This window comes from Anabrus simplex, chromosome 1 (assembly GCF_040414725.1).
Source record: "Anabrus simplex isolate iqAnaSimp1 chromosome 1, ASM4041472v1, whole genome shotgun sequence".
NCBI lineage: Eukaryota > Metazoa > Arthropoda > Insecta > Orthoptera > Tettigoniidae > Anabrus > Anabrus simplex.
Window position 1 is genome coordinate 910,842,927 of NC_090265.1, and position 26,536 is coordinate 910,869,462.

At 38.9% G+C, this 26,536-nt stretch overlaps 1 protein-coding gene across 3 annotated transcripts in view; it reads right to left on the reverse strand.

Moving 5' to 3' along the window:
- Positions 1–10,547: 10,547 nt before the first annotated feature.
- Positions 10,548–26,536, reverse strand: part of LOC136874692 (procathepsin L) — a 57,161-nt gene continuing 41,172 nt past the window's right edge. For 2 of the 3 annotated variants that reach the window (XM_067148347.2, XM_067148337.2), the window contains 3 exons: positions 24,229–24,420; positions 16,177–16,342; positions 10,548–11,247 (listed from right to left, as the gene is read on the reverse strand). In XM_067148347.2, the coding sequence (XP_067004448.1) occupies positions 10,964–11,247; positions 16,177–16,342; positions 24,229–24,420 (642 nt within the window). In that variant the 3' untranslated portion in view covers positions 10,548–10,963. The remainder of the gene's footprint in view (positions 11,248–16,176; positions 16,343–24,228; positions 24,421–26,536) is intronic. The other variant, XM_068227942.1, reaches the window with a different exon arrangement.

A 26,536-nucleotide genomic window follows, 5' to 3' on the forward strand; every position in this document is an offset into this window, starting at 1 on the left:
GCGCATTCTCTCTTGAACACTGACCTTTCTTATATTCTACTTATGTTGAAAACCTGACTACGTGTTACCTCCACTGTAATGCCTGTGTGCCATTTACTACACCTTAAGATTCTCTACTGGTAATCACACTTCAGCATCTAGTATTTCACTATATTTGTTACCTTTAGAGCCCAAACAATTCGCCAACTAAGATGAAACCATATTCACTCACATATCACTAGGCTAACTAGAGCCCCAGCTCATATTCCAACCATCTCCATATATTAACTTTCTCCTTGGCACCTGTCCTATTTACACACACTCTCTTCCTCATTCACTACACACTTCACCATCTGGTATCATGCCTCTTCAGACCCACTTGTCATTTAACCGCTCTTGTCATAGCTATGTATAACACGCACACACTCCACTATTCTCCAGTATGCAGCAATTTACTTCCAACTACAGATTACCTTTTTTGCTTCTTGTCACTATGCCTTCGTCTTCTCTGTTCTTTTTGCCCCATATCTCTCTTAGGCTCAGACTTCTCCCTTTCACTAGGTCACCTCTTGCTTCTTCTTCCTGACTCTCAGTCGTATTTTCGCTTCGTTTGTATGCTCTTGTTACATCCTGCGTTTCTACTCCCACAATCGCTCCCTGTCTTCTTCTTTCTTCTTTCCCACTGGCCTCAGTTCTGGACTCCTTCAATATTGCCCTGGTCTCCCTGGTTTTCTTCCTTATTTCCCTCCTCATCTCTGCTAATACCTCCCTGTTCGCTACTTCGAATGCTTTAGCTATCGCATCCATCCCTTTCTTTCTTTCTTGCTGCGAGCTTGGATCCGGTGCTTTATTGTCCTTGGTTCTTTCTTTACCTCCATATCCGTCTTTGCCCACTTTACTGTCTCTGGCCTGTCTTACTTCCACACTTTTCCCCACTACCACTTCGTCTTTCCTGTCATCTTCCATTTCTCGTAATTTCTTCGCAGTCCACACTCTGGTCCATATACCGTTAGTCACAACTAATTTTTGACCCTTAATATAGGCTCTCAACCCTTGTAATTTAGCCCTGGCCAAATGTTTCTTCAGAATGTTAATGTTCTTTACCCCTTCTCTACCAATGTCTTCTTTAATCCAAATTTTTGTGCTACGTATGTTGCCTGCACCTTTTAACACTACTTCCGCAATCAAGGTGGAAAACAGCTTCCATTTTATCGGTCTGTCACCCCTTTTTTTACCTATCCTTTCCACATCATCAATATCAACTTCGCTAAAGTTAATTCTCATCATTTTCTGGATAATCTCCACTACTTTGTAGGTTGTCAGTACTTTATCTTCTGCTTTATCTTCCGGTACTCCATATATAAATAGGTGTTTCTTCCTCCGTTCTCGGTTACAGTCTTCAATTTCCGCTCGCAGCTTCACCACCTCTCCTTCCATCTCCCTTATTCTTGTCTTGAGTGATATAATCTCTCTCTCGTTGGATTCCACTTTGCTCATTATCTCGTCTGTTTTTCCCTGAATCCACCGTCTTATATGCTCAAATTCTTTCATTTGCTCCTTCATCATATTCTTAATCTGCTCAAACGGGCATAATTCTTCCACCACTTCTTTCACCACTTTTCTTATGACCTCCACATCTTCCCAGTTCACGTTGCCACTAGAAGTCGGGCCGGGGTTTACCTCTACACCTCCTATAGCTAGTAGTACCATAATCACCGCTGCCACCAATATCATCTCGTCCATCATTCTTGTTTCCATTATACCTCCTTTATTTCTAGCTATCTCCTTTCCCCCTTTCCTCTGCCATCTCCCAATAGCTGCACGATATTGATCCACGCCAATCATCTTCCTTTTCCCACTCGAATTACTTTACCACACACCGTTCACATTCCACGCCGGCTCTCCTGGCACCTCCACACAATACGTCCGTCACCGAACGCTGACTAGGTTAGACTGAGGTAGGCTATTAGGTGATACTATTTATTAGTTTAATGAATTGTAGTATTATAACTTAGTTGACATTTGACAATTAACGAAACTTGACTCTAGCCTGCCTTATGACTCTGAGTCATGCTCATGACCACTCAAAAGTACCTGTTTTATATTGGGAAGAACGGCTCAGTATTGTCTCAGTTCGTATGTCACATCGTTGCACAAGACTTCAATAATATGTGGACAGTAAGTGAGCCGACTGACACAACAACTTAACCAACAGTATGTTGAATCAGAAAACCAGTGGGCTACTGTACATCTCGGGTAGCTTATACAAAATTATGACGATTTAAAAAATCCTCTGCTGATAGAAAAATACAGTACATATTTTCAAAAATGACTTAGTGAGTTGGACATGCGGTTAGTATTGCGTAGCTATGCTCTTGAATTCGGGGGATGGTGGGTTCGAATCCCACTGTCGGCGGCCGTTAAGATGGTTTTCCGTAGTTTCCCCATTTTTACACCAGAAAATCCTGGGACTGTACCTTAATTAAGGCCATGGCTGCTACCTTCCTAATCCAGGACCTTTCCCATCCTGTGTCGCTGAAAACTTTCGATGTATTAGAGTGACTAGCATTTTTTTTTTCTAAGAAAGGAGTTCATAGTATGAAGACCAGATGGCAGCAGCGAACAATGAATGCTGTTGCTGCTGTCTTACCATTACATACTACACAGATGCAGTAGAAGAGGTGACTCGAATGTGCCGTGAATCAGATCACTGTATCGATTCAGTAACGTGAACGGAATCAAATGAATCGATTCAGTAAAGTGAATCGAATGTCCCATCACTAAAACACTGTACGGTAGTTTTCATTCATTTAAATGAGACTATGGAGTGGGTATGTGGGAAACTGGGAGTGAAATTTCTAGATCCTAATGGGTGGGTAGGAGATAGGGATCTGCGTTCAGATGGCCTTCATTTAAACCGCAGTGGTACATATAAGTTAGGAAATTTGTTTGGAAGGGTAATAGGGAGGTACATTCAGGGAAACGGGGTGGCCTAGGGAGCGGTGATAAGGGAACAGGGAACTGGAAATCAAGTAGGGATGACATAAAATTGTTAGTGTTGAACTGTAGAAGTATTGTAAAGAAAGGAATAGAATTAATTTAATAGATATATATTTACCAGATATTGTAATAGGAGTTGAATCATGGCTGAGAAATGATATAATGGATGCAGAAATTTTCTCACGGCACTGGAGTGTGTATCGTAGAGATAGGATAGGAAGGGTGGGAGGGGGAGTCTTCATTCTGGTGAAAGAAGAATTTGTAAGCTATGAAAAAGTTAAAGATGAGACACATGAAATTCTAGGTGTAAGGCTCATTTCTAAAAATAGGCAACTTGATATATTTGGAGTGTACAGATCGGGAAAGGGTAGCACTGACGTGGATTCGGAATTATTTGATAGGATAGTCAGCTATGTGGGAAACGACATGGAAAGAAATGTGATTGTAGCGGGAGATCTGAATTTGCCAGATGTAAATTGGGAAGGAAATGCGAACAACAGGAAGCATGACCAACAAATGGCAAATAAGTTAATATGGGAAGGACAACTGATTCAGAAAGTGATGGAACCAACCAGAGGGAAAAATATCCTGGATGTGGTGCTGATAAAACCAGATGAGCTCTATAGGGAAACTGAAGTAGTAGATGGTATTAGTGATCATGAAGCTGTTTTTGTGGTAGTTAAAAATAAATGTGATAGAAAGGAAGGTCTTAAAAGTAGGACTGTTAGGCAGTACCATATGGCTGATAAAGGAGGCATGAGGCAGTTTCTAAAAAGTAACTATGATGGGTGGAAAACGGTAAATAAAAATGTAAACAGATTCTGGGATGGGTTTAAAGAAATTGTTGAGGAATGCGAAAACAGGTTTGTACCTTTAAGGGTGGTAAGGAATGGTAAAGACCCACCTTATTATAATAGAGAAATAAAGAGACTAAGAAGGAGGTGCAGACTGGAAAGAAATAGAGTTAGAAATGGCTGTGGAAGTAAGGAGAAATTGAAGGAACTTACAAGAAAATAGAATCTAGCAAAGAAGTCAGCTAAGGATAACATGATGATGGCAAACATAATTGGCGATCATACAAATTTTAGTGAAAAATGGAAGGGTATATATAAGTATTTTAAGGCGGAAACAGATCGTAAGAAGGACATTCCAGGAATAATTAATGAACAAGGGGAGTGTGTATGTGAAGATCTTCAAAAGGCAGAAGTATTCAGTCAGCAGTATGTAAAGATTGTTGGTTTCAAGGATAATGTCAAGATAGAGGAGGAGACTAAGGCCAAAGAAGTAATAAAATTTACATATGATAACAATGACATTTACAATAAGATACAAAAGTTGAAAACTAGAAAAGCGGCTGGAATTGATCAGATTTCTGGGGATATACTAAAGACAATGGGTTGGGATATAGTACCATATCTGAAGTACTTATTTGATTATTGTTTGGTTGGAGGAGCTATACCAGATGAATGGAGAGTTGCTATAGTAGCCCCTGTGTATAAAGGAAAGGGTGATAGACATAAAGCTGAAAATTACAGGCCAGTAAGTTTGACATGCATTGTATGTAAGCTTTGGGAAGGGATTCTTTCTGATTATATTAGACATGTTTGTGAAATTAATAACTGGTTTGATAGAAGGCAATTCGGTTTTAGGAAAGATTATTCCACTGAAGCTCAACTTGTAGGATTCCAGCAAGATATAGCAGATATCTTGGATTCTGGAGGTCAAATGGACTGTATCGCGATTGACCTTTGATAGGGTGGATCATGGAAGACTACTGGCAAAAATGAGTGCAATTGGACTAGACAAAAGAGTGACTGAATGGGTTGCTATATTTCTAGAAAATAGATCTCAGAGAGTTAGAGTGGGTGAAGTTTTGTCTGACCCTGTAATAGTTGAGAGGGGAGTTCCTCAGGGCAGTGTTATCGGACCTTTATGTTTTCTTATATATATAAATGATATGAGTAAAGGAGTGGAATCGGAGGTAAGGCTTTTTGCGGATGATGTTATTCTCTATAGAGTGATAAATAAGTTACAAGATTGTGAGCAACTGCAACGTGACCTCGAAAATGTTGTGAGATGGACAGCAGGCAATGGTATGTTGATAAACAGGGTTAAAAGTCAGGTTGTGAGTTTCACAAATAGGAAAAGTCCTCTCAGTTTTAATTACTGCGTTGATGGGGTGAAAGTTCCTTTTGGGGATCATTGTAAGTATCTAGGTGTTAATATAAGGAAAGATCTTCATTGGGGTAATCACATAAATGGGATTGTAAATAAAGGGTACCGATCTCTGCACATGGTTATGAGGGTGTTTAGGGGTTGTAGTAAGGATGTAAAGGAGAGGGCATATAAGTCTCTGGTAAGACCCCAACTAGAGTATGGTTCCAGTGTATGGGACCCTCACCAGGATTACCTGATTCAAGAACTGGAAAAAATCCAAAGAAAAGCAGCTCAATTTGTTCTGAGTGATTTCCGACAAAAGAGTAGCGTTACAAAAATGTTGCAATGTTTGGGTTGGGAAGAATTGAGAGAAAGAAGAAGAGCTGCTCGACTAAGTGGTATGTTCCGAGCTGTCAGAGGAGAGATGGCATGGAATGACATTAGTAGACGAATAAGTTTGAATGGCGTTTATAAAAGTAGGAAAGATCACAATATGAAGATAAAGTTGGGATTCAAGGGTACAAACTGGGGCAAATATTCATTTATAGGAAGGGGAGTTAGGGATTGGAATAACTTACCAAGGGAGATGTTCAATAAATTTCCAATCTCTTTGAAATCATTTCGGAAAAGGCTAGGAAAGCAACAGATAGGGAATCTGCCACCTGGGCGACTGCCCTAAATGCAGATCAGTATTGATTGATTGATTGAAAGCAAGACTCTTGAAGAATCACAAAATTCTTTAACTTTAGAATCAAGTGCTGTGAAGAAGAAATTGCAGAGTGCTGTTATAACTTCATCCAAGATCAAACATTCATACATTTTAGGGATAGTACTAGGAAAAACTATTCAAGACTTCATGAAACTGGCATTTAAGAAAAATAGTACAAACTGTCTATGGTGATGTAAATCATTACTGTAGTCAATGTGTTTGGCAGGTTGATATTCTTCAAAATCTATTGTAATTGTTTTTTAGTCTTTCCTTGCATCGCACCATGGAAAAAAAAAACTACCTGTTCCATCATTCTCTTCATGTATTCTATAGAAGTCCAATGTTCTTGTACTGTGCAGTTGATTCACTTCTGCATGTAACTAGTGGACTACAAACGATCATGCTGAAACATTTGAACCAATGAATCTATTGCAGTAGCTAATATCATAGTATCATTTACCCAATTTTGATAAGGTGATAGCCATCATTTCTGCAGAAGTCTCTTGAAATATTACACAAATATACAGGGTCTCTCTTTAAACCCAGACCGAGCACACGGTGTTTGTACTCTGTGCTACAGCAGCCGCCTTAGCCCAATTTACGTCCCCTGCGGCCAACCTGCTTTTAGTGTGTATACAATATTATATGAAATCTTACTTTATAAAAGGTGCTGGAAGGGTCATCCTTTATAATGAGGGACTTCATAAACACAATTAGGATTTTCTGCACACCTATAGCGAGACTTACGACTGTTCACACGACCATTAAGATGAAACCAGGCCTCATCCAAAAAGAACACAAGCTGTCGCAATATGAACTGAGGAATTCTTAAAAACGACAGCGTCCAGGAAATTGTTCAGAAGAAATACGATGTGGGTAAGGTAAGGTGTTCAAGAGTTAAATGGAAAATAGGAATAGAGGGTAGCGCCTGTGAGGTAGGCAACCCACACAGCAGGAGTCAACGACCTACTTTTAAACAAACTGACATAGAGTCCTTCCTGTATTTTAGACAGCTGGTGAAATGGCTCCGGTTTCTCCTCTGGGGTCGGTCGACCGTTGTTTTCGCCGTGTTCCCAACCACTAGTCTGCCCTGGACCCTACATCTCTCAACAGACCAGAAAACCAAGATTTGGTTCTGGTTACTGATTGGTTGTAAGCAATCACATGCTCACGCATGCGCACTACTGTACACTTTGAATTTGCGTCAATCGTTGCAAAGTAATTGAAATCTTTATCTCATGTGATCTGTATAGTTATTTATATAATTATTTAATTTTTATCCTAGTTATTCGACAGGGGATATACAAAGATGATACTATAGAAGTCAGTAGCCTAGCCAGGACTGATAGATGGGAGTGGAGGGTACCCTACTTACAAAATGATGATAGAACATAATGAAGGTTCTTGTGAGTGTGTGGTGCGCGCATGCATGAGTGTCTTTATAAAGACACGGTATAAGTGAATTATCTTGATATTCAGATTGGAGTACACTACAAAATCTTATGTTAAAATACAGAACAAGAACAATACGATCAAGGCCAACAGTTTTACAACGAATGGTAAGTTCAGGTTACAATCTAAAATCTAACTTTTGAGGCTTCTTAGAAAATTGATTCAAGAGATCTATTGGTTTTACAATTATGTCTCTGTGAATGTTCAAAAGAGCCAACACATTGAGTTAACTTGCACTTGTTTCTTGTCAGTTTCCGTTTATTTGATTTTATAAAACTTCATGGGAGGAGTCTAATCCCCAGTAACCCCCCTACACTTTGGCTACGCCCCTGGACTGAATGCACTGATGCTGTGGACACATTTCTGGTGACACTGGAGAGAGGTATAGAACGTGGAAGTGGCTATCATGGTAGACTTGAATTCAATGGTGGGATGCGACAGAAGAGTAGAAGTAATTGGACTTTTTAAATATGGAAAGAAGAATTTGGTGGATTTTAGTGTGAGAAATGGATTAAGTGTGGGCAATACGTGGTTCAAAAAGAATAGTAGAAATATCATGAGGTATGGATGGGGAAACAGGACAAAGACAGTAGGCCGAATTGATTGCTTCTAGGTGGAAAGACAGTTGTTAGATGTGTCCTGTCAGAAGTAGGCCTAGCCTTTGATGATGACCATAGAGTAGCGGTAGGAAAAATAAAAGTAGGAAAAGTGGTGAAAATGAAATAACAGAAGAAAATAAAAGCACGGAAATTAAAAGATGTGGAAGTAAAAGAGAAATTCCAATATAAATTGCAACACAAACCCAGAACTGAGATAGTGTGGAAGTGTAATGGGTCACGTCAGGAAGGTGTTTGTAATTTGTGTAGAGTGGGCTTGAGTGAAAGATAGACAAAAAAATATGAAAGTGAACAAGTTATAAGTGACGTTACAAAGCAGTATGGTAAATGTGACGCATGTTTAAATGGGTTTTTTATTGAATTCTGTAAAAGTTTAATTTTGCATTCAGGAGATAGTGGATTCGAACCCCACTATCGGCAGCCCTGAGGGTGGTTTTCCATGGTTTCCCTTTTTCATACCAGGCGAATGCTGTGGCTGTACCTTAATTAAAGCCACGGCCGCTACCTTCCCATTTATAGTCCTTTGCCATCCTTGAGTCGATGAAAACTTTCAAGAGTATCAGTGCAACGTTAAACCACAAGGAAAAAAAACCACATTTGTGATCATTAAAGAACCTTATTTCCATAACACCACATTGACAGAATTCATTCAGATCTGTGACTGTCAGAAGACGTAACTATGTACAGTATGTTTAAACACAGCTCAATAAAAAACTGGCCAATGCTGTGATGTTCGCTCATTAGCATTCAGACTGCCAACACTTACCATGAACCAACAGTAGACCTTGTCAACGGTTTAGTTTGAAAGGGTAAGAGGAGCAGCATTTGGTACCCTTTGAAACTAAATGACTGCTCGAAATCTTTTCTTACAGACAAATAGCCTTTTTTTAAAAATGATTTCATTCCCCACCCTGAAGGGGTGAGATGGGCCACCCAGAAGTCTACACCCTCTCTCTAGCCAAGAGAGTAGGCTTGGTAAAGGAGTAGAGAGGGATAGGGGAAGTGGATGGAAGAGTATTATAATATATTAGGGGGAGGTTTTATTCTGTTTTGTTGGTAAGGGGGGCACGATGAAAGGATATCCATTTTTATTTTTGTTTCATCATTGTTCTTTTTCATTTTTCTTTTTTTTTCTTCATATACTGTAGCCTATATATGATAGGACATATTACAAGTTACATATGAATTTGGTTACACTATTACAACATGGATGTGAATTGAAACTTTTATTTTCCTTCAATATATATGATAATAGCACGTAGTATAAGAGTTACTTCTGAATTTCGAGTACACTTTTACCCTATTAGAAACATAGAATGGATTGGAGCAATGACAGGTACAAATAAATAAATGGCCTGAACTTGCGTGAACACTGTGGCTTTCTAACTACCTTTGAAAAGGACTGAATTACATACACACACACATACATACATACATACATACATACATACATACATACATACATACAATGATAGATGAAGCAATTATTAATTACAAAACTGCATTGAATGTGGAGAAGATTAAATAATAAATGGTATAGCCTAACTGCGAGGTTAATGGTGAGGAGAGCCAACAGATTGTACATAACTGTTATCCGCTGTTGTCCATTACTGAGGGGAGGGGGATGTAGGATTAGGAATAAGGGTTTACCTCAGTGCAGTCTGTTCTTGTTGAGGTGGCCAGTCTGTGGTTTGGGTGAGAGTGTGGTGATAGTGAAGTGGGGATAAGGTGTAGGAGCTGGATTGTGTAGGGTTGTCGGGAACTCGGGACTTCTCGGGGAATTTCTGGAAGAGAAGGGAGACGTGGGTATCAAGTTTGGGGAAGGGGAAGGGGAAGATGTCATATAGGATTTTGTATGAAATAAAGGAGGAAGTCAGAGGGTAATTTGGGCTATTTGGCATTCTATTGACAGGGGTGGTGTGGGTCACAACTGCCCAGGTGAGGTGATCATATGTGATATCAGAGCTGATAAAGGTTTTGTAGGTTAGGAGAAGTAGTTTGGTGTTAAGGCTCCAGCTGGTGCCAGCTAGCTGACATACCAGATAAGAACTTTTAGAGGATTTGGTTTGTAAGTTCTGGAAATGGGGACGGAACGTAAAGTAATGATCTATGGTAACGCCAAGGTATTTGTGGGAAGATAGAGGGCAGATTGGGGTCTCATCGATGGTGAATCTGAGGCTGGCAGGATTGCAGGTGATGGAAAAGCGCCTTTTAGGAGGTCGGATTAGGATGGATTAGATTTTAAAAGGATTGAGGCAGAGATACAGTACCATCGGTTGCACCATGAAGTAAAGGTGTCCAGGAAGGGTTGCAGGATTTTTATTGATGCTATGGACGGACCGGAGTGGAGGTAGGCTGGCAGTGTCATTAGCGAATTGAAGTAACTTATTTGAAATAGCGTGTGATATGCTACTTTTTAAACTTGAAACGGTGTAGAACGGATGCGAGTACACTCTAACCGAATAAAGCAAAATTTGAAATTATTATCAGTTGTTACCTTTCACAATTAGTGACTCATTTGTATATACTGATTTTTTGCTAAAAGTTGAAGCAGATAAACATAATTTGGGGTTGAACATATAAAATGTCTAACTTGTACAAGTCAGTTTCAATTGGGAAGCATGAGTCTGATATTAGGTACAAATAGGTGGAAAATAATTTATTAAAATTAACTTATTAAATGCTTACCGTTTCGTTAAAAGCACAAATTACTTTTGTTTTTGGTTCATTGGTATCACAATAACTTCAAATTATTTATAGTTCATATTTCACTGGCATCACAATAAATGATTACTTTATACAGCTTATGGCTCATTGGTCAGTAATAAGTTCTTATTGGTTAAAGTTTGTGTTTTTAAAACAAGAATTGTTTGAACAGTCCTGGAATATTGAAACGCCTGCTATTTAAATTTCAATGTTTTACCAAGTATGTACCACCTCATCTACATCTTTGATATAATTGCAATAAGTAAGGTTTTGCTCTGATATTTTCTCCTTTCATTTAATTTGAAATGTAAAAGTTTGTAGTGAAGAGAATCGTTTGGATACTTCATTTTGAAACAGTTATGAATAGAAAGCAGTAAATGATTACGAGCAATTCCAAATTTATTTCTTCACCAGAGTCCGTAATCAGAGGATAGGACGCATATGAAGCGAGGCCACAGCTATTGGTTGCTGTTGAGATCTTGAGAAATCCGTTTTCACCCCAGGTTTCACCCCATGAATTCTTGATGATCCAGAAGTCAGTGCCATTTTCTGTACCATATCCGATCACCAGCACGTCGTGGTTCAAATCATAGATGCCGCTGCGACACGTAGGATCATGGTATACACCTGAGGAGTTAGGATAAAAATCAATAATTAGAACGTTCAATGTTTATTAATCCTGACAGACTGACTGATTCATCATCGCCGAGCCAAAACTACTGGACATAAAGAAATGACATTTTGGGGATATATTCATATTAAGATGTAGGTGCTCGCTAAGAGAGGATTTTTGGATATTCCGTCGCTAAGGGGGTGAAAAGGGGGGTGAAATTTTAAAATTAGTGTATCTATATCTCAAAACTTTAAAAGTTTACAGATGTAAAAATTGGTATTTAGAATCCTCTTTAAAAATAAGGAAACACGTATTTTTTGGTTTTCAGAAAATTCCAATAGGAGGGGTGAAAAAGGGTGAAAATGGGGAAAAATGGGTTGAATGCCTTTAATCAGGATACCGGTACTTATATCTCAGAAACTGAAGATATTACAGACCTGAAAATTGGTACTTTTGATCTCCTTTAAAAATAAAGAAACACGAATTTTTTTTGTTTTTGGAAAATCCAATTAATGCGATGGTGAAAAGGGGGTGAATTTTTAAAATGAGTGAATCTATATCTCCAAACTTTTAAAGTTTGCAGATGTAAAAATTGGTATTTAGAATCTTCATTAAAAATAAAGAAACACGTATTTGTTTTCGGAAAATCGCAATAGGAGGAGTGAAAAGGGTGAAAAAGGGGTTGAATGCCTTTAACGAGGCTACTTATATCTCAGAAACTGAAGATATTACAGACCTGAAAATTGGTGTTTGGGATCTCCTTTAAAAATAAAGAAACACGAATTTTTTTGTTTGTGGAAAATCCAATTAAGGGGGGTGAAAAGGGGGGTAATATTTTAAAATGAGTATCTATATCTAAAAACTTTTAAAGGTTATAGATGTGAAAATTGGTATTTAGAATCTTCATTAAAAATAAAGAAACACGTATTTGTTTGTTTTCGGAAAATCGCAATAGGAGGAGTGAAAAGGGTGAAAAGGGGGTTGAATGCCTTTAATGAGGCTACTTATATCTCAGAAACTGAAGATATTACAGACCTGAAAATTGGTGTTTGGGATCTCCTTTAAAAATAAAGAAACACGAATTTTTTTGTTTGTGGAAAATCCAATTAAGGGGGGTGAAAAGGGGGGTAATATTTTAAAATGAGTATCTATATCTCAAAACTTTTAAAGGTTATAGATGTGAAAATTGGTATTTAGAATCTCCTTTAAAAATAAAGAAACACGTATATTTTGTTTTCGGAAAATCCTAATAGGAAGGGTGGAAAAGGTTGAAAAATTGGTCGAATGCATTTTATGAGTCTACAGTACTTATATTTCAGAACCTGAAGATATTACAGACCTGAAAATTGGTGTTTGGGATCTTCTTTAAAAATAAAGAAACACGTATTTTTCTGTTTGTGGAAAATCCAATTAATGGGGGGGGGGGGTGAAAAGGGGGTGATTTTTTAAAATGAGTGTATCTATATCTTAAAACTTTTAAAGTTTATAGATGTAAAAATTGGTATTTAGAATCTCCTTTAATAATAAAGAAACACATATTATTTTGTTTTCGGAAAATCCCAATAGGAAGGGTGGAAAAGGGTGAATAATGGGTTGAATGCCTTTATTGAGGCTACTTATATTTCAGAACCTGCAGATATTACAGACCTGAACATTTGTATTTTGGATCTACTTTAAAAGTAAAGAAACACGTATTTTTTCGTTTTTTGAAAATCCAAATAATGGGGGGTGAAAAGGGGGGTGAATTTTTAAAATGAGTGTGTCTACAACTTAAAACTTTAAAATTTACAGATGTAAAAATTGGTAGTTAGAATCTCCTCTAAAAATAAAGGAACACGTATTTTTTTGTTTCCTGTAAATCCTAATAGGAGGGGTGTAAAAGGGTGAAAAATGGGTTGAATGCCTTTAATGAGGATACATATATCTCAGAAACGAAGGATATTACAGAACTGAAAATTTGTATATGGGATCTCCTTTATAAATAAAGAAACGCGTTTTTTAGTTTTTGGAAAATCCAACTAATGGCGGTTAAACAGGAGTGACAAATTGGGGTGAATTTTTTGAAAGACTATATCTACAGATTATCTTGGAAACGTAAAATGTTACAGACGTAAAAAGTGGGTGTTTGGAATCTCCTGTAAATGTAAAGAAACAGAGGTGATTTGTTTTTGGAAACTCCACTTAAGGGGAACTCAAAAGGGGTGAAATTTTAAAATGAGAATTTTTACAGTATATCTAAAAAAACTTAACATGTTACAGAAGTGAAATATGGTATATTTTATCTCTATTAAACATAAAGAAACGTGTATTTTTAGTTTTCGGAAATACCACTTGGTAAATTGGTATTTAAAGTGACTGAAAATAGTGTTGAATTCTTTTAATTAGGCTACTGATATCTCAAAAATGAAGATGTTACAGACGTGAAATTTGATATTTGCAATCTGCTTTAAAAGTAAAGAAACACGTATTCTCAGAAAATCCAATGAAGGGTTGGGGGGGGGGGGGAGTGAAAGAATTGAAAAATTAATTGACTTAATTGTATGAGAATGCATACATCTAATAAAAACTAAAGTTGTTACAGACGTGAAAATTCGTATTTGGATCTCCTTTAAAAACAAAGACAAACGCGTTTTGGGAGGAAACCATCTTGGAGGGCGGGAGTGTAAAGGAGTTGAATTCCTTTCATGAGGACACATAAATCAAAAACTGAAGAAGTTAGAGTCGTGATAATTGGTATTTAGAGGATCCTTTACTATTAAAGAAACAAGTATTATTTGCGGGAAAATTCACTTAGGGGAGGGGAGTAGTGTGAAATGAAGTGAAGAAAGTAAATTATTTTTATGGGGATACTTATATCTCAAAACTGAAGGTAATAGACGTGAACATTGGTGTTTGGAATCTCCCTTAAACATATAGAAACAATCCTTCTTTTAATTTTTTTTTGGGGGGGGGGGGGTGGTAAATAAACTTAACGGCGGTAGGGTGTAGAAGGAGGTGAGACCAATTGATTTTACTGTTATTAATGTACTTATAAGGATCCTCCGTTGCTCAGGCAGCAGCGCGCCGGCCTCTCACAACTGGGTTCCGTGGTTCAAATCCCGGTCACTCCATGTGACATTCGTGCTGGACAAAACGGAGGCGGGACAGGTTTTTCTCCGGATACTCCGGTTTTCCCTGTCATCAGCCATTCCAGCAACACATAATAATAATAATAATAATAATAATAATAATAATAATAATAATAATAATGTTCCGGACCGTCATCAAATGTGCGGACCGCGCTGGAAACGGCTACTGGACGGGTAATGACTAAGAATGCAGTACGGCCGCCGGTTCAGTGCCGCCAAGGCACCCAATATGACACCACGCCGGATCTCCTGAAGGATTTCATCCATATTAAAAATGATTATAGGAAAAGATGGCAAAGGTTTACGTACACAACTGACCGGGAAGAATACCTGAGCCTAGCCCGGGAAGTACGAACTCGATTGCTGGAAAGGAAGATTGAAAAATGGGAGGAAACGTGCCGTAAAATAAGAGAAAACGAGTCAGATCGGGAATTTTGGTGGATTCTCGCAGAAAACGAATCAGATCGCGAATTTCGGCGGATTATATATCTAAAACAATAAGCATTCAATTATAAATTTTAGTATAATACCGTAGCGAAGCACGGGTATCTTGCTAGTATATAATAAAATAGAAATAAGACAGTAGATAGTTTCAAAGTTATCCAGTCTTTGCTCAGCAGATGTCTCTAAAGACAGCTCTCAACATCAAAGCACTGAGACTGTCTTCCACGTGTGTTGGCCGACCTGACGGACCCAGTTAATGCATTGGTCGAGAGAATGCAAGATTTGGATTCGAATCCCGACGGTGGACAGTTTTTCAGGTCTTTCGTCTTAGAATACAAAAATTTCAGTTACATTGCAAAAACAAATACAAGCTTGTAGTTTTCTGCACCGGTTAATATTGAGATCATAGCCATGAGGGCTCCAATTTTACCCGGAGTATGAACCAGAGGAATGTGAGATTTTATTTTTTAAAATCCCACATGTATTGGCCGAAATTAGAACCGAAGCCGACTTGGTGAGAAGCCAGTGATAAAGCCACTCAGCTACCACGCTCTCAAAGGTAATTAAGGCTTGTTACTAAAGCATGTCCAAAAGATGCAATTGGTGGCTCAGTGTCATTATCGTTAGCTTCTTACCAAGATGATATAAGTTCCAAGACGAAAACAAAAACCGGAAGTCCTAAATCAGTTGTTCAGTCACCACGTAAAACTAGAGTAAAAATTTGAGTTGAGAGAAAGCGATGGGGATTGATGTTATATTTCTGATCATTGGCTGTCTTGGAAGAAGGTAAATCTATTTTATATAGTATGGAAGACCGGAGAAGTATCATGTGGTTAACTCTTCACTTAAAGAAGGCAGCCTTAGCTCAATATCCTATTCTGTCATAAACAGTGCCCTGCCGCCGGATTTCCTGGAACGGGTGTTATGCTGTTGATAACGTTCGATTCACGGCAGGTCAGGGATTTTAACCTGCATCTCAGGGCTTGTTCTAGGTCCACTCAGCCTACGTGATTACAATTGAGGAACTATCTGACGGTGAGATGGCGGCTCCGGTCTAGAAAGTCAAGAAGAGCTGTCGAGAGGATCCGTCGTGCTGACCACACGACACCTCGTAATCTGCAGTCCTTCGGGCTGAGCAGCGGTTGCTTATTAGGCCATGGCCTTTCGGGGCTGTTGAGCCATGGGGAAAGAAAGGAAAGGTAAGGAAAGATGAAAAAAAAACGTGAAACAAAGATATGGAGATGTATCGAAATAGTTAAATGATATAAAAATATACGATTTTAGGAAATTAAACCTTACAGTAGAATGATTTACATATTTTAGCGGGAATGTATTTTCCTACAAATAATTTCATACAATACTTAGTTTTACCTGAACTGTAAAATTGAAGAGTTTCCATGCTGGCATCAAATACAGCTCCTACAGGCCCAATGTTCGCCAGCACATCTTTTAGAGCTTGATAGTTGCCGTCCGGAACACTGACAAAGCCCGTCAAAGTAGCTCCTATGTCGCTGGCGTTATACCTGCAGGGACCTTCCTGAAATATGATGTAAATTAATAGGATTTCATCATATCCTTTTTCCACAATGATTTCATTACGTAGAAAGCGTACATAGCACCATAGCCGTATTTAGTGTTCATGTACATAAAAACCAGAACACCTTAAAAGACTAGAGATAGGAAGTTCATATTCACAGGACACGTGCATTAGTATGTTCTGAAGAAACAATTAGCATTTGAAACATGTTGGCCCTCAGGTTCAAGGTCAACATCGATATCTCGGCGCACCACCACCAACTGGTAAAATGTGCCTGCGGCTCTCGTTGTCGCTATAAACCGAAGGTAATGGATCAGTGTGACTTGAGGAGACGTTCAGGTTGCCTCGCAGACGTATGCGAGAACCGTACCGTTAAATGAGTGAGTTTGAAAGAGGGCGTAATATTGGCATGAGAGAACGTGATGCATCCATCCGGGAAATTGCTGCTCGTGTGGGACGAGTGTGTCGGCAGTGCAACGGGTGTGTACAGAATATTTCACAGAAGCCCATAGAACATGACGAGATGGGTCTGGTCGCACCACTCAGTCTACTCACTGAATGGCATTGCAGGACAGCTCTGCGTCCTCCTCGGCTCTGGCGCAGCAGTGGAACAGTGTAACACATCGTACACTGTCAGGAGTGACAGTCCGTCGCCGTTTATTGCGGTCTGGGTTACCAGCGCGTCGTCCACTTCTCCGCCTAACTTTGACTAATGTGCATAACGTGCTAGACTGCAATGCTGTATGGAACGACGTCACTGAGGACAGCAATGGCAGCAGATAGTGTTTTCGGACAAATCCAGGTTCTGTTTGAAAATGATGGCCGCATTTTGGTTCGCCGCAGACAGGGGGAGAGGCATCACATTGACTGCATTCGCATAAAACATACAGTGCCAACTCAAGGCCTTATGGTGTGGGGTTCTATTGGGTACAACCACAAATCACAGGTGATGCGTGTCCAGGGTACTGTGACTAGTTTGACCTACGTGAATGACATCCTGCGACCCGTAGCCATACCCTTTCTGAACGATACCCTAGACGCCATTTTTCAGCAGGACAATGCGCGACCACATGTTTATGCACGAACACGTGCCTTCTTGTTGTCACAGGATGTCAGACTGTTGCCCTGGCCCGCCCGATCACCGGACTTTTTACCAATCAAAAATGTGTGGGATATGGTGAAACAACGGGTACGGCGCTGTGACCCAATGCCTGGCACCAAAGATGAACTGTGGAACAAGGTGAATGCAGCATGGATGGCTAAACCCCAGGTCGCAATTCGGGCCTATACGCGTTGATTCCATCACTCAAGGAGCAAGTTATCAGTGCCCATGGAGGACTCAGTGCCTACTAGGCAAGAGGGCACATGCTGAACCGAGATGACTGAAATGATAATCGTTTCTGCAGAACATATTATTGAACATATCCTGTGAATATGAACTTCCTATCTCTAGTCTTTCAAGGTGTTCTGTGTTTTAGGAACATGAGTGTATGTCCGGGTCACTGCACCTAACGTTATATAAGGGCCCTTGGCACTGTTTTATAAATGTGTATTTAGGGCTGAATTTTGAAACTTCTACAGTTTTGTCCGATTTTTACCGAATTTAGTTGTTAGAGGAAGAGTGCCATATATGGAATACCTTTTTATTTTATTAAAAATGACGAACTCATTTTTGACTTTTAAAAATTCTAAATGCATGTCACATTGATACGATATGTCTACTTTAGAGCAACTTATTTTCAGTCTGATTTAAAACTTCATATATTTGCAAATTACAAAATATAATAGAAACTGCACTTTTCTTGTTCTAAAAAAAGTGTTCCTAATATGGAATACTATAATTCTACTTGTAAGCCTCTTGTTTTAATGAATGTTTATGGACTACAAGTTTGAAATAAGAAACTCATGAACAGAATTTAAAATAAAAGATCTTATTTGCAATATTCACACACAAATATGTCACCTTCTGCACTTGAACACTCGGTATGGCACCATAACATGCACTCCAAACACTGAATCCATTTCTCACCGCTTCTATCTCGGGAATATTTGCCGTCACAGTAGAAGCCAAGGTACGTAGAATACATCTTCATCACTCGGGTCCACTTTTCCATGTTCCTCTATATCAAGATCATATGATTCATCGCTTATACTGATTGATTCTTCATCCGAAGAGGAACTGTCATCTCTTGTTCCCTTACTTCCCTTTCGCGTAGGCTTAGCTCTGCTCAAACCACTGCACGAAGGTTGACTGAGTTCTTGAGCTATTCTTGCCGCAGTTCTAGGTCTAGCTTTCTTTGAGGCCAATGAGTGGGACCTAGTTCGACTCAGTATATTTTCATCTACGGTATCTACTCATTTGATCACATAATCTTTCCTGCAGCACTACATTTCAAGGATCCATATTTTCTTCGGTGAAGTGTGACGAATGAGTGATGTCGTCGTTGGCTTCCCACCACGGTGACCCTGGATTAAGTCCCGATCAATACACGTGGGTACCGTATTTTAAATGAAATTTCATGGCACTGTAGTCCGTAAAACTGGCAGTGAACTTGGTTTTGTACCCCATTTCCCCTGTCCTTACTGCATTGATAGCTTGCTGCATGTCTACTTCCTTCCACTTCTTCCGTACTTTCCCCTCCGAATTGTCCTTCCGACTGGCCATGGTTCTGAAGGAAAGAGAAACTGCCTATAGATAGTGCAAAAATCTGGTCCCAAATATGGAATACTATTCCATAATTGGAACACCACAGTATTCCATATTAGGCACACAGCCACATTTAATTTCCATATTACAAATTACGTATGTCAGTTCATCAAATAGATTTGACCACTGCGTGGTTTGTATAGTTAATTCACCCTCTATGCACAGCTAACAAGAGTTTTAAAATTTAGGTAAGATCTAGTTTGTAAAGGACTGCAATTCTTACCTTCCCAAAACTTCTTAGAGGCTGAAAATCACTCGGTCGACTGTCACGGACAGAGAACACAGCTCAAGTGACTTCCCTCAACTCACCCCCACAGAGCCCTCCGTTGTGCATCTTTCTACCTGCTTCTTGCAGCTCTGCCACGTTTAACTTAGCGAATATTGGGGTATTCCATATTAGGAGCATATTCCATATTTGGCACTCTTCTTCTACATTTAGGTACAAATAAACACATATTTTACCAAATTAGAGGTGTGTGGCTGTATTGGTTAAAATGTTATTTCAATTTTTTTATACTTAAGTCCCTTACGTAACAGTATTCAATTTATCAAGCTGAAATTTTGTTGACATTTACCTAATGTATGTAGAAATAGTAATGGGTTTTATTATCAGATGAATACTATTCTGTCCAGAAATGTTGAAATGTGTGTTGCTAATATTTTAAAATTCAATATTAATTTAACACTGAACCTCAAAATTCATATTCAGATTTATAGTATTTTGAAACCCATTACAAATTTAAATACTTGTACCTTTGAGAACGATTTCAGCAAGTTAAAACAAAATCTCATAAGAATTGCATCGCAAAAGAGCATTTTGCACAGAGCAAAATATTGAAAAATTGCAAAGTGAGAAAAAGCAAAAGAATATCTCGCCTTCTCATTTCATAACTGCCCTGCACAATATGTCTCTCCTTCAGACCTCCTCAGGTCTTTCTATTTGACTCCCGTAGGCGACCTGCGCGTCATGATGAGGATGAAATGATGATGAAGACAACACACCCAGCCCCCGCGCCGTACGAATTAACCAATTAAGGTTAAAATCCCCGACCCGGCCGGGAATCGAACCCGGGACCCTCTGAACCGAAGGCCAGTACGCTGACCGTTCAGCCAACGAGTCGGACAGTCTAGATGATTGACTGATATGGACTTGTAATAATACTCAACATGGCTTAGCTGTGTTGATATTGATACAGGGCTGAAAGCAAGGGGAAACTACAGCCGCAACTAACTCCCGAGACACGCAGCTCTCTCTGTATGAATGATGTACTGATGAAGGCTTCCTCCCGGGTAAAATTTCCGGAGGTAAAATAGTCCCCAATTCGGATCTCCAGGTGGAGACTACACGAGAGGGGGCGATCATCAGCAAGATGGATACTGACATTTTGCGAGTCGGAGCGTGGAATGTTAGAAGTTTTAATCGTTGTGGTCGGTTAGAGAATTTGAAAAGGAAGATGGATAAACTAAAGTTAGATGTGGTTGGTATAAATGAAGTACGTTGGCGAGAAGAACAGGATATTTGGTCAGGCGACTACAGAATTATCAACACAAAATCAAACAGGTGAAATGCAGGAGTTGGTTTAATAATGAATAAGAAAATAGGGCAGCGGGTTAGCTACTACGACCAGCATAGTGAAAGGATTATTGTTGTCAAGATAGACACCAAACCAATGCCCACAACAATAGCGCAGGTTTATATGCCTAATAGTTCAGCGGATAATGAAGAAATCGAAAGAATATATGAAGAGGTAGAAGATTTAACACAGCATGTAAAAGGTGACGATAATCTTATTGTAATGGGAGACTAGAATGCAGTGGTACGCCAAGGAAGAGAAGGTAATGCAGTAGGAGAATTCGGATTTGGACAAAGGAATGAAAGGGGAAGTCGGCTGCTTGAATTCTGCACTGATCATAATTTAGTCCTTGCTAATACTTGGTTCAAACACCACAAACGACGGCTGTATACGTGGATGAGATCTGGAGACACTGGAAGGTGTCAAATGGACTTCATTATGATTAGGCAGAGATTCAGAAACCAGGTGTTGGAGTGTAAAACTTTTCCAGGAGCAGACGTGGACTCTGACCACAACTTGTTGGTCATGAAATGCCAACGAAGTTGAAGAAATTGAAGGAAGGAAGGAATGCAAGGAGATGGGATATAGATAAGTTGAACGAAGGGAGTGTGAGGGATTGTTTCAAAGAACATGTTGCACAAGGACAAATGAAAAGGCTGAAGGAAACACAATAGATGAAGAATGGACAGTTGTGCAATAAGAGGTCAGTAGGGCTGCTGAAAAAATGTTAGGAAGGAAGGATCAACTAAGAATCAATGGATAACTCAGGAGATACAAAACCTAATTGATGAAATATTAAAATTCGAACTGTAGTGTTACGGAGATTCCCGTGGTAGTTATAGGTGAAAGAAGGTGCTGGGATGAATAGGTCTCAACTTACGAAATTAAAGTTAATTTAAAATTTAACAAGGTTATATTTTCTTTTCAAGATCAAGAAATAACAAGTATAACAGGTATTCAGTAGCATATTAACCAATTAAGAATGTACATTTACAGTTTGCTACAGGATTTGGGCTTCGAGCCCCAGACTCACAATTCTTGAGCAATTAGCCCAACTTTACCCAAATACAAGGTTTGACAAAGGGGCGGAAAACCCCAATCATGCCCAGGAGCACTTGCTCCCAATTACCCAGTAAAGCCTGCTCGAGGCACACAGAAACCAAATTTAAGAAAGAGCAACCCGCTCTCAAAGTTCAAGCCCATCAACGGCCACACCAAACTCCACCTTCAAGCTGTCCTCCGGACACATAAAAACAGGGGTAAAAATACCCAACCTACTGAGGCCTATTCAGTAAAGAAACAGGACAATGACTTGGCCCCAAAATACCAACTTGAGTGGAGGCGTACTCAGCACTCCTAATACACTTTATTAAAACCTAATTTGGCCCTAGGCCGCTTATGCAAGGGCTAATCCCATACTACGGAGGTGACACGAAATAAAACATTATTACATTGCGAAGAGATGGGAAACTGTTATAAAAATGTAGTCACCTCAAAACAATATGAGTGGGAGCTCGAGAGGGCTAGGCACTCTCTATCCCAATTTGTAGTTAAAGAGACAGAATTTATATCAAGTGCCTTTTACATTTTAAAGGAAGGTTACATGATAAAAGTTTCGAACCTGCCCCGAGGGTTAAACTGCTGAGCTAGCAAGAAAGAAGTTATTAAAAGGTCATTACCTTATGAATGAACTGCTGCCCGAAGAAAGAGGTGCTTCCCGCCCCCTGCTACATAATCACACTAGGATAGATGTTACTGAAGTGGCCAGGAGACCAGAAAATCAGCAGTTTATATATCCTCGTGGAAGATTCGAGACGTTTCATGAATGATTACAACCCGCCCACAAAATTTTGTTGGTTACCGAACACAGTTACAGAGCAGGTTGGGGAAGAAAGCCCCGATTGGTCGAAAATGAATTTAAGAAATTCGGGATTGGCTAATTTCAAAACTGGCGGAACGAACGGATTAACATTGCCAACTCAAACAATGACAGAAAGAAATTTAACAAAGAACAAACTTATGACTACAAAATTTCTTCAAAAAAAAGTTCCTTCACTTCGCACTAGGGTGCACAATTGTAGTTCTTAAGTGGTACCATCTAGAAGAGAATGTTCACACTTCTTGCTACAGAGAAAACAAACGAATCGAAACTGACATAGTTCAGAACACTTCAAAATTTACAGTAGGGACATCTTCTGAGAAATCTTAGAATTAATGTGGTTGTTAAAGTTCAGGCTTCCTCCAGTAGAGGAGTTTCAACTGGCGCAATGTTTGAAGTAGCGGCCTGGAGGTGTACCGCCCGGTACATGTAGAATGCCACAATTTGTGACTAAGGAACAAAGTAAGCATCAAAAACAATATGATCTCCTTGAACATCATTTAATATGACTCAAATGTCTGAGAGAAGTGTAAAATATAGAGGAAAAAAAGACGTCAGCCTGGGAAACAGAAAAATAAATCATTCTAAATATTATGTTTTAGGCAAGATAAAAGTATTCGTAGGCAAGACAGATACATTCAGAGTAGGCAGTTTTAGACAAAATGAAGATAGGGTAGATCAACTTCAAGTTGCATAAGATGTACAAAAAACCGATGACTACATTTTAGGCCAACAAATAATATAGACAGTTAAGAAAACTCCCCAGCTTACTCATTAATTTCTTCACTGAATCAGAAAGTGCTATATCAGCACCACTGATCCTACAACATACACTGACATAAATTATACTTAGAATGCAGTGTCAATGGTCAATAAGGAACTGTCTACATTTTTAAAACGTATAAACGACTTTTGAAGATTACGTTTTTGTTATTCAACTTCATGTCGAAAAGAGAAGAAATCTTCATTGGCAGTGAATAGATGAAAGATCTAATCTTGGATTAGAAAGTCATCTCTCAGATGCCTGTACAATGCAGCCCGACGAAAATGTCACAGTAATAACCATAGATTTTTACGTTTGTACTGGCATACAAGCCTTTCTTGGACAGTCGAAATTCCTATTTAAAAAGTAATTGGAAATGTTAATGCGCAAAAGCCCAAATCCCATGGCGCAACAGCCCTGAACGAACTCGATAGCTGCAGTCGCTTAAGTGCGGCCAATGTCCAGTAATCGGGAGATAGTGGGTTTGAACCCCACTGTCGGCAGCCATGGAGATGGTTTTCCGTGGTTTCCTATTTTCATACCAGGCAAATGCTGGGAGGTTGTACCTTAATTAAGGCCACGGCCGCTTCCTTCCCAGTTCTAGCCCTTTCCTATCCCGTCGTTGCCATGAGACCTATCTATGTCGGTGCGACGTAAAAAAAGTCATAGCTTTTTCGTTTTCTCAGTATCACTGTCGAAGGCAGCATAACTTACGGATGGATGTAACCTACTTGGAGCTCACAGCTGTCCGCGTCAGTATGGCGAATATAACACAATTACTTCACTGAAAGGAGGAAGAGTACAAAATTCGTGGTCGTGAGAGGTTCATTGCATTCTTCTTGCAAAGGGGAGATAACCTATAGGCTATCTGGTGCCAATTTCAGCTGCTGAGACACTTTCCTTTCCCCAATATCGCTGAGAAAGACACAAAGATAGGGATTTATATACATGTTACCAACCTACCTTTTCTTCATAAGGATAAGTTTCCTCTGTGTTTATGCCGCCATTTTCTATTATGTATCTGAAGCCTTGGTCTCTAAATCCACCAGCGCACCCGACATTTCCATATTCCATAGTGCAGTCGATGAGATTCTGTGGGCTGAGAAAGGAAATATTTCGTCCATTCTTCAAGTAGTGACTTTCTATGGCTGAAGTCTGCAATGATCAAAGCACAGTATATTTGATATTTCACAACTACTGTTCTTTAGTAATATTCTAACATACGTTTCCATTGTTGATTTGAATATCATTCTAACAGCTGCAATGTTTTTGAGAAAAAATACAGCATTGTACATTTAAAGCGTACATGTATGATAAGTTACATCGGATTTTATATGTTGTATAAATCACCAGTACAAGCATGCAATTATGCTGCAAAAAGCGATGAAATAGGCCTATGCTCTTAAGTATGCACTTATTTTCATGCTACTAAACTCGTAAGATTCCTTTTGCTATACTCACGCGATTCACCCATACTAATACATAAAAATCATGCTCACGAAAAAAAAAAAAAAAAGGATGGGAAAAAAAATTGCATTCTACTAACAGCTGCGTTTGTTCCACTAGAACAAACAATCCGTACATAGTTCGTGAGACGTATTGATCTATCACTGTTCACTGTTAACAAATATACACTTTCTCCTAGATAAGACACAGTGTGTTAATCAATACACATGGTAAATCAATTAGTAAGGTGCAAAACGAATTCCTTAGATACCTTACGTACAAAATAACTAATAATTACCCTAAATTTGATTCGTATGATAATGAAACAACTTGGCTATAAGTCCTTAGGAAAAAACGAGTAACTGCACTTCTTCTATTTGTCTACAAATTATTTAACAATCTTATTGGTATCTCTAACTTGCTTTCACTGTTCAACTTCTCTGTCCCTAATCCATCTACACGCCCAAAACATGTTACTTTCTACTGTTCTAGATCAAGAACGCAACAACATAGTAATTCACCAGTGTTAAACTCAATGAAAATATTTAATAAATATAGCATTGAGTACAGACTAGATATATTTACAACTACATACACATCCATAGTAAAACAATGTAAACAAGTAACTTAATTGTTTTCTGTTCTAAGTTAAAATGCCACTTTGCTGACTCCTATTGTTAAGCTCATAACTTTAGTTATCTTTCTAGTTTCTAGTTATACCATCTACCTCATCATTATTATCTTCGATAATATCACTACGATCATGTATAATTAGAGAACTAAAGCAGCTTCAAAGCGGTTCGTAAATCATTTTACTTGTAATATTTTAAATACCTGGTTATACTATGTGCATATGTAACTGGATATTTGTAATATTATATTGCTGAAGAAAAGTGTATTTTTATTTCATTTATGACTTTATTTTACAAAGACTTTCATAAGAGATATTATAATTTTAATTTGTTTTTATCTAATGTAATGGTATATGTATATGTATTTCACATCATTAGGTTTGTACCTGTCTGAAGCACAATAAATAAATAAATAAATAAATAAATAAATAAATAAATAAATAAATAAATAAATAAATAAATAAATAAATAAATAAATAAATAAATAAGAAAACCGCGTAAGAAAACACAAACGCGAAGAGAAACACTTAGGCCCCTAAATATACATTCTTCTTTCATTTTACACTGCACATCCTACTTTTCCTGTCCGTAATTTGCTTTGCAGTACACTACAGCAGTCTTCTCCACGTTTTCTTGCAAAAATCCGTGGCGTTTGTCTCTTAAAATTAGCTTAATGCGGTGAATGATTTCTCTATATCCAAGGATGTGAGGGGACAGTACTTGAAATCCTGAGCGCACGCTATGTTCTTCTGTTGATTTTTCTTTGAAATCTTACCACGACTGTAATGTTCATTCAGAATAAGGCCAGGCATTCCGCATGAGTGGTGGTGGTGGTGGTGGTGATTATTGTTTTAAGAGAAAGTACAAACAGGCAACCATCCTGTATATAACACATTAATCTAAGAGAAAATATGGAAAGGATCCGACACTTCAAAAAATGAAGGCGTCGGGCAAAAAACGACAAGGGCCACGAAGGGCGTGAAAGTGAAAGACTCTCTAGGATTCGCAACCTAATACTGTCGGAGTTGAAAATAACAAGAGCTGACCAAAAGAGGTCGGACAGTTTAGATGGCATTGGGGAGCCTGACACAAGTAAGCGGAAGCAATGCCAGGACTCAGCTAATGACCCCGTGGACTCCAACCCACGTTCACAGGTTGAAATCCCCTGGGGCCCCTTTCAGTCGCCTCTTACG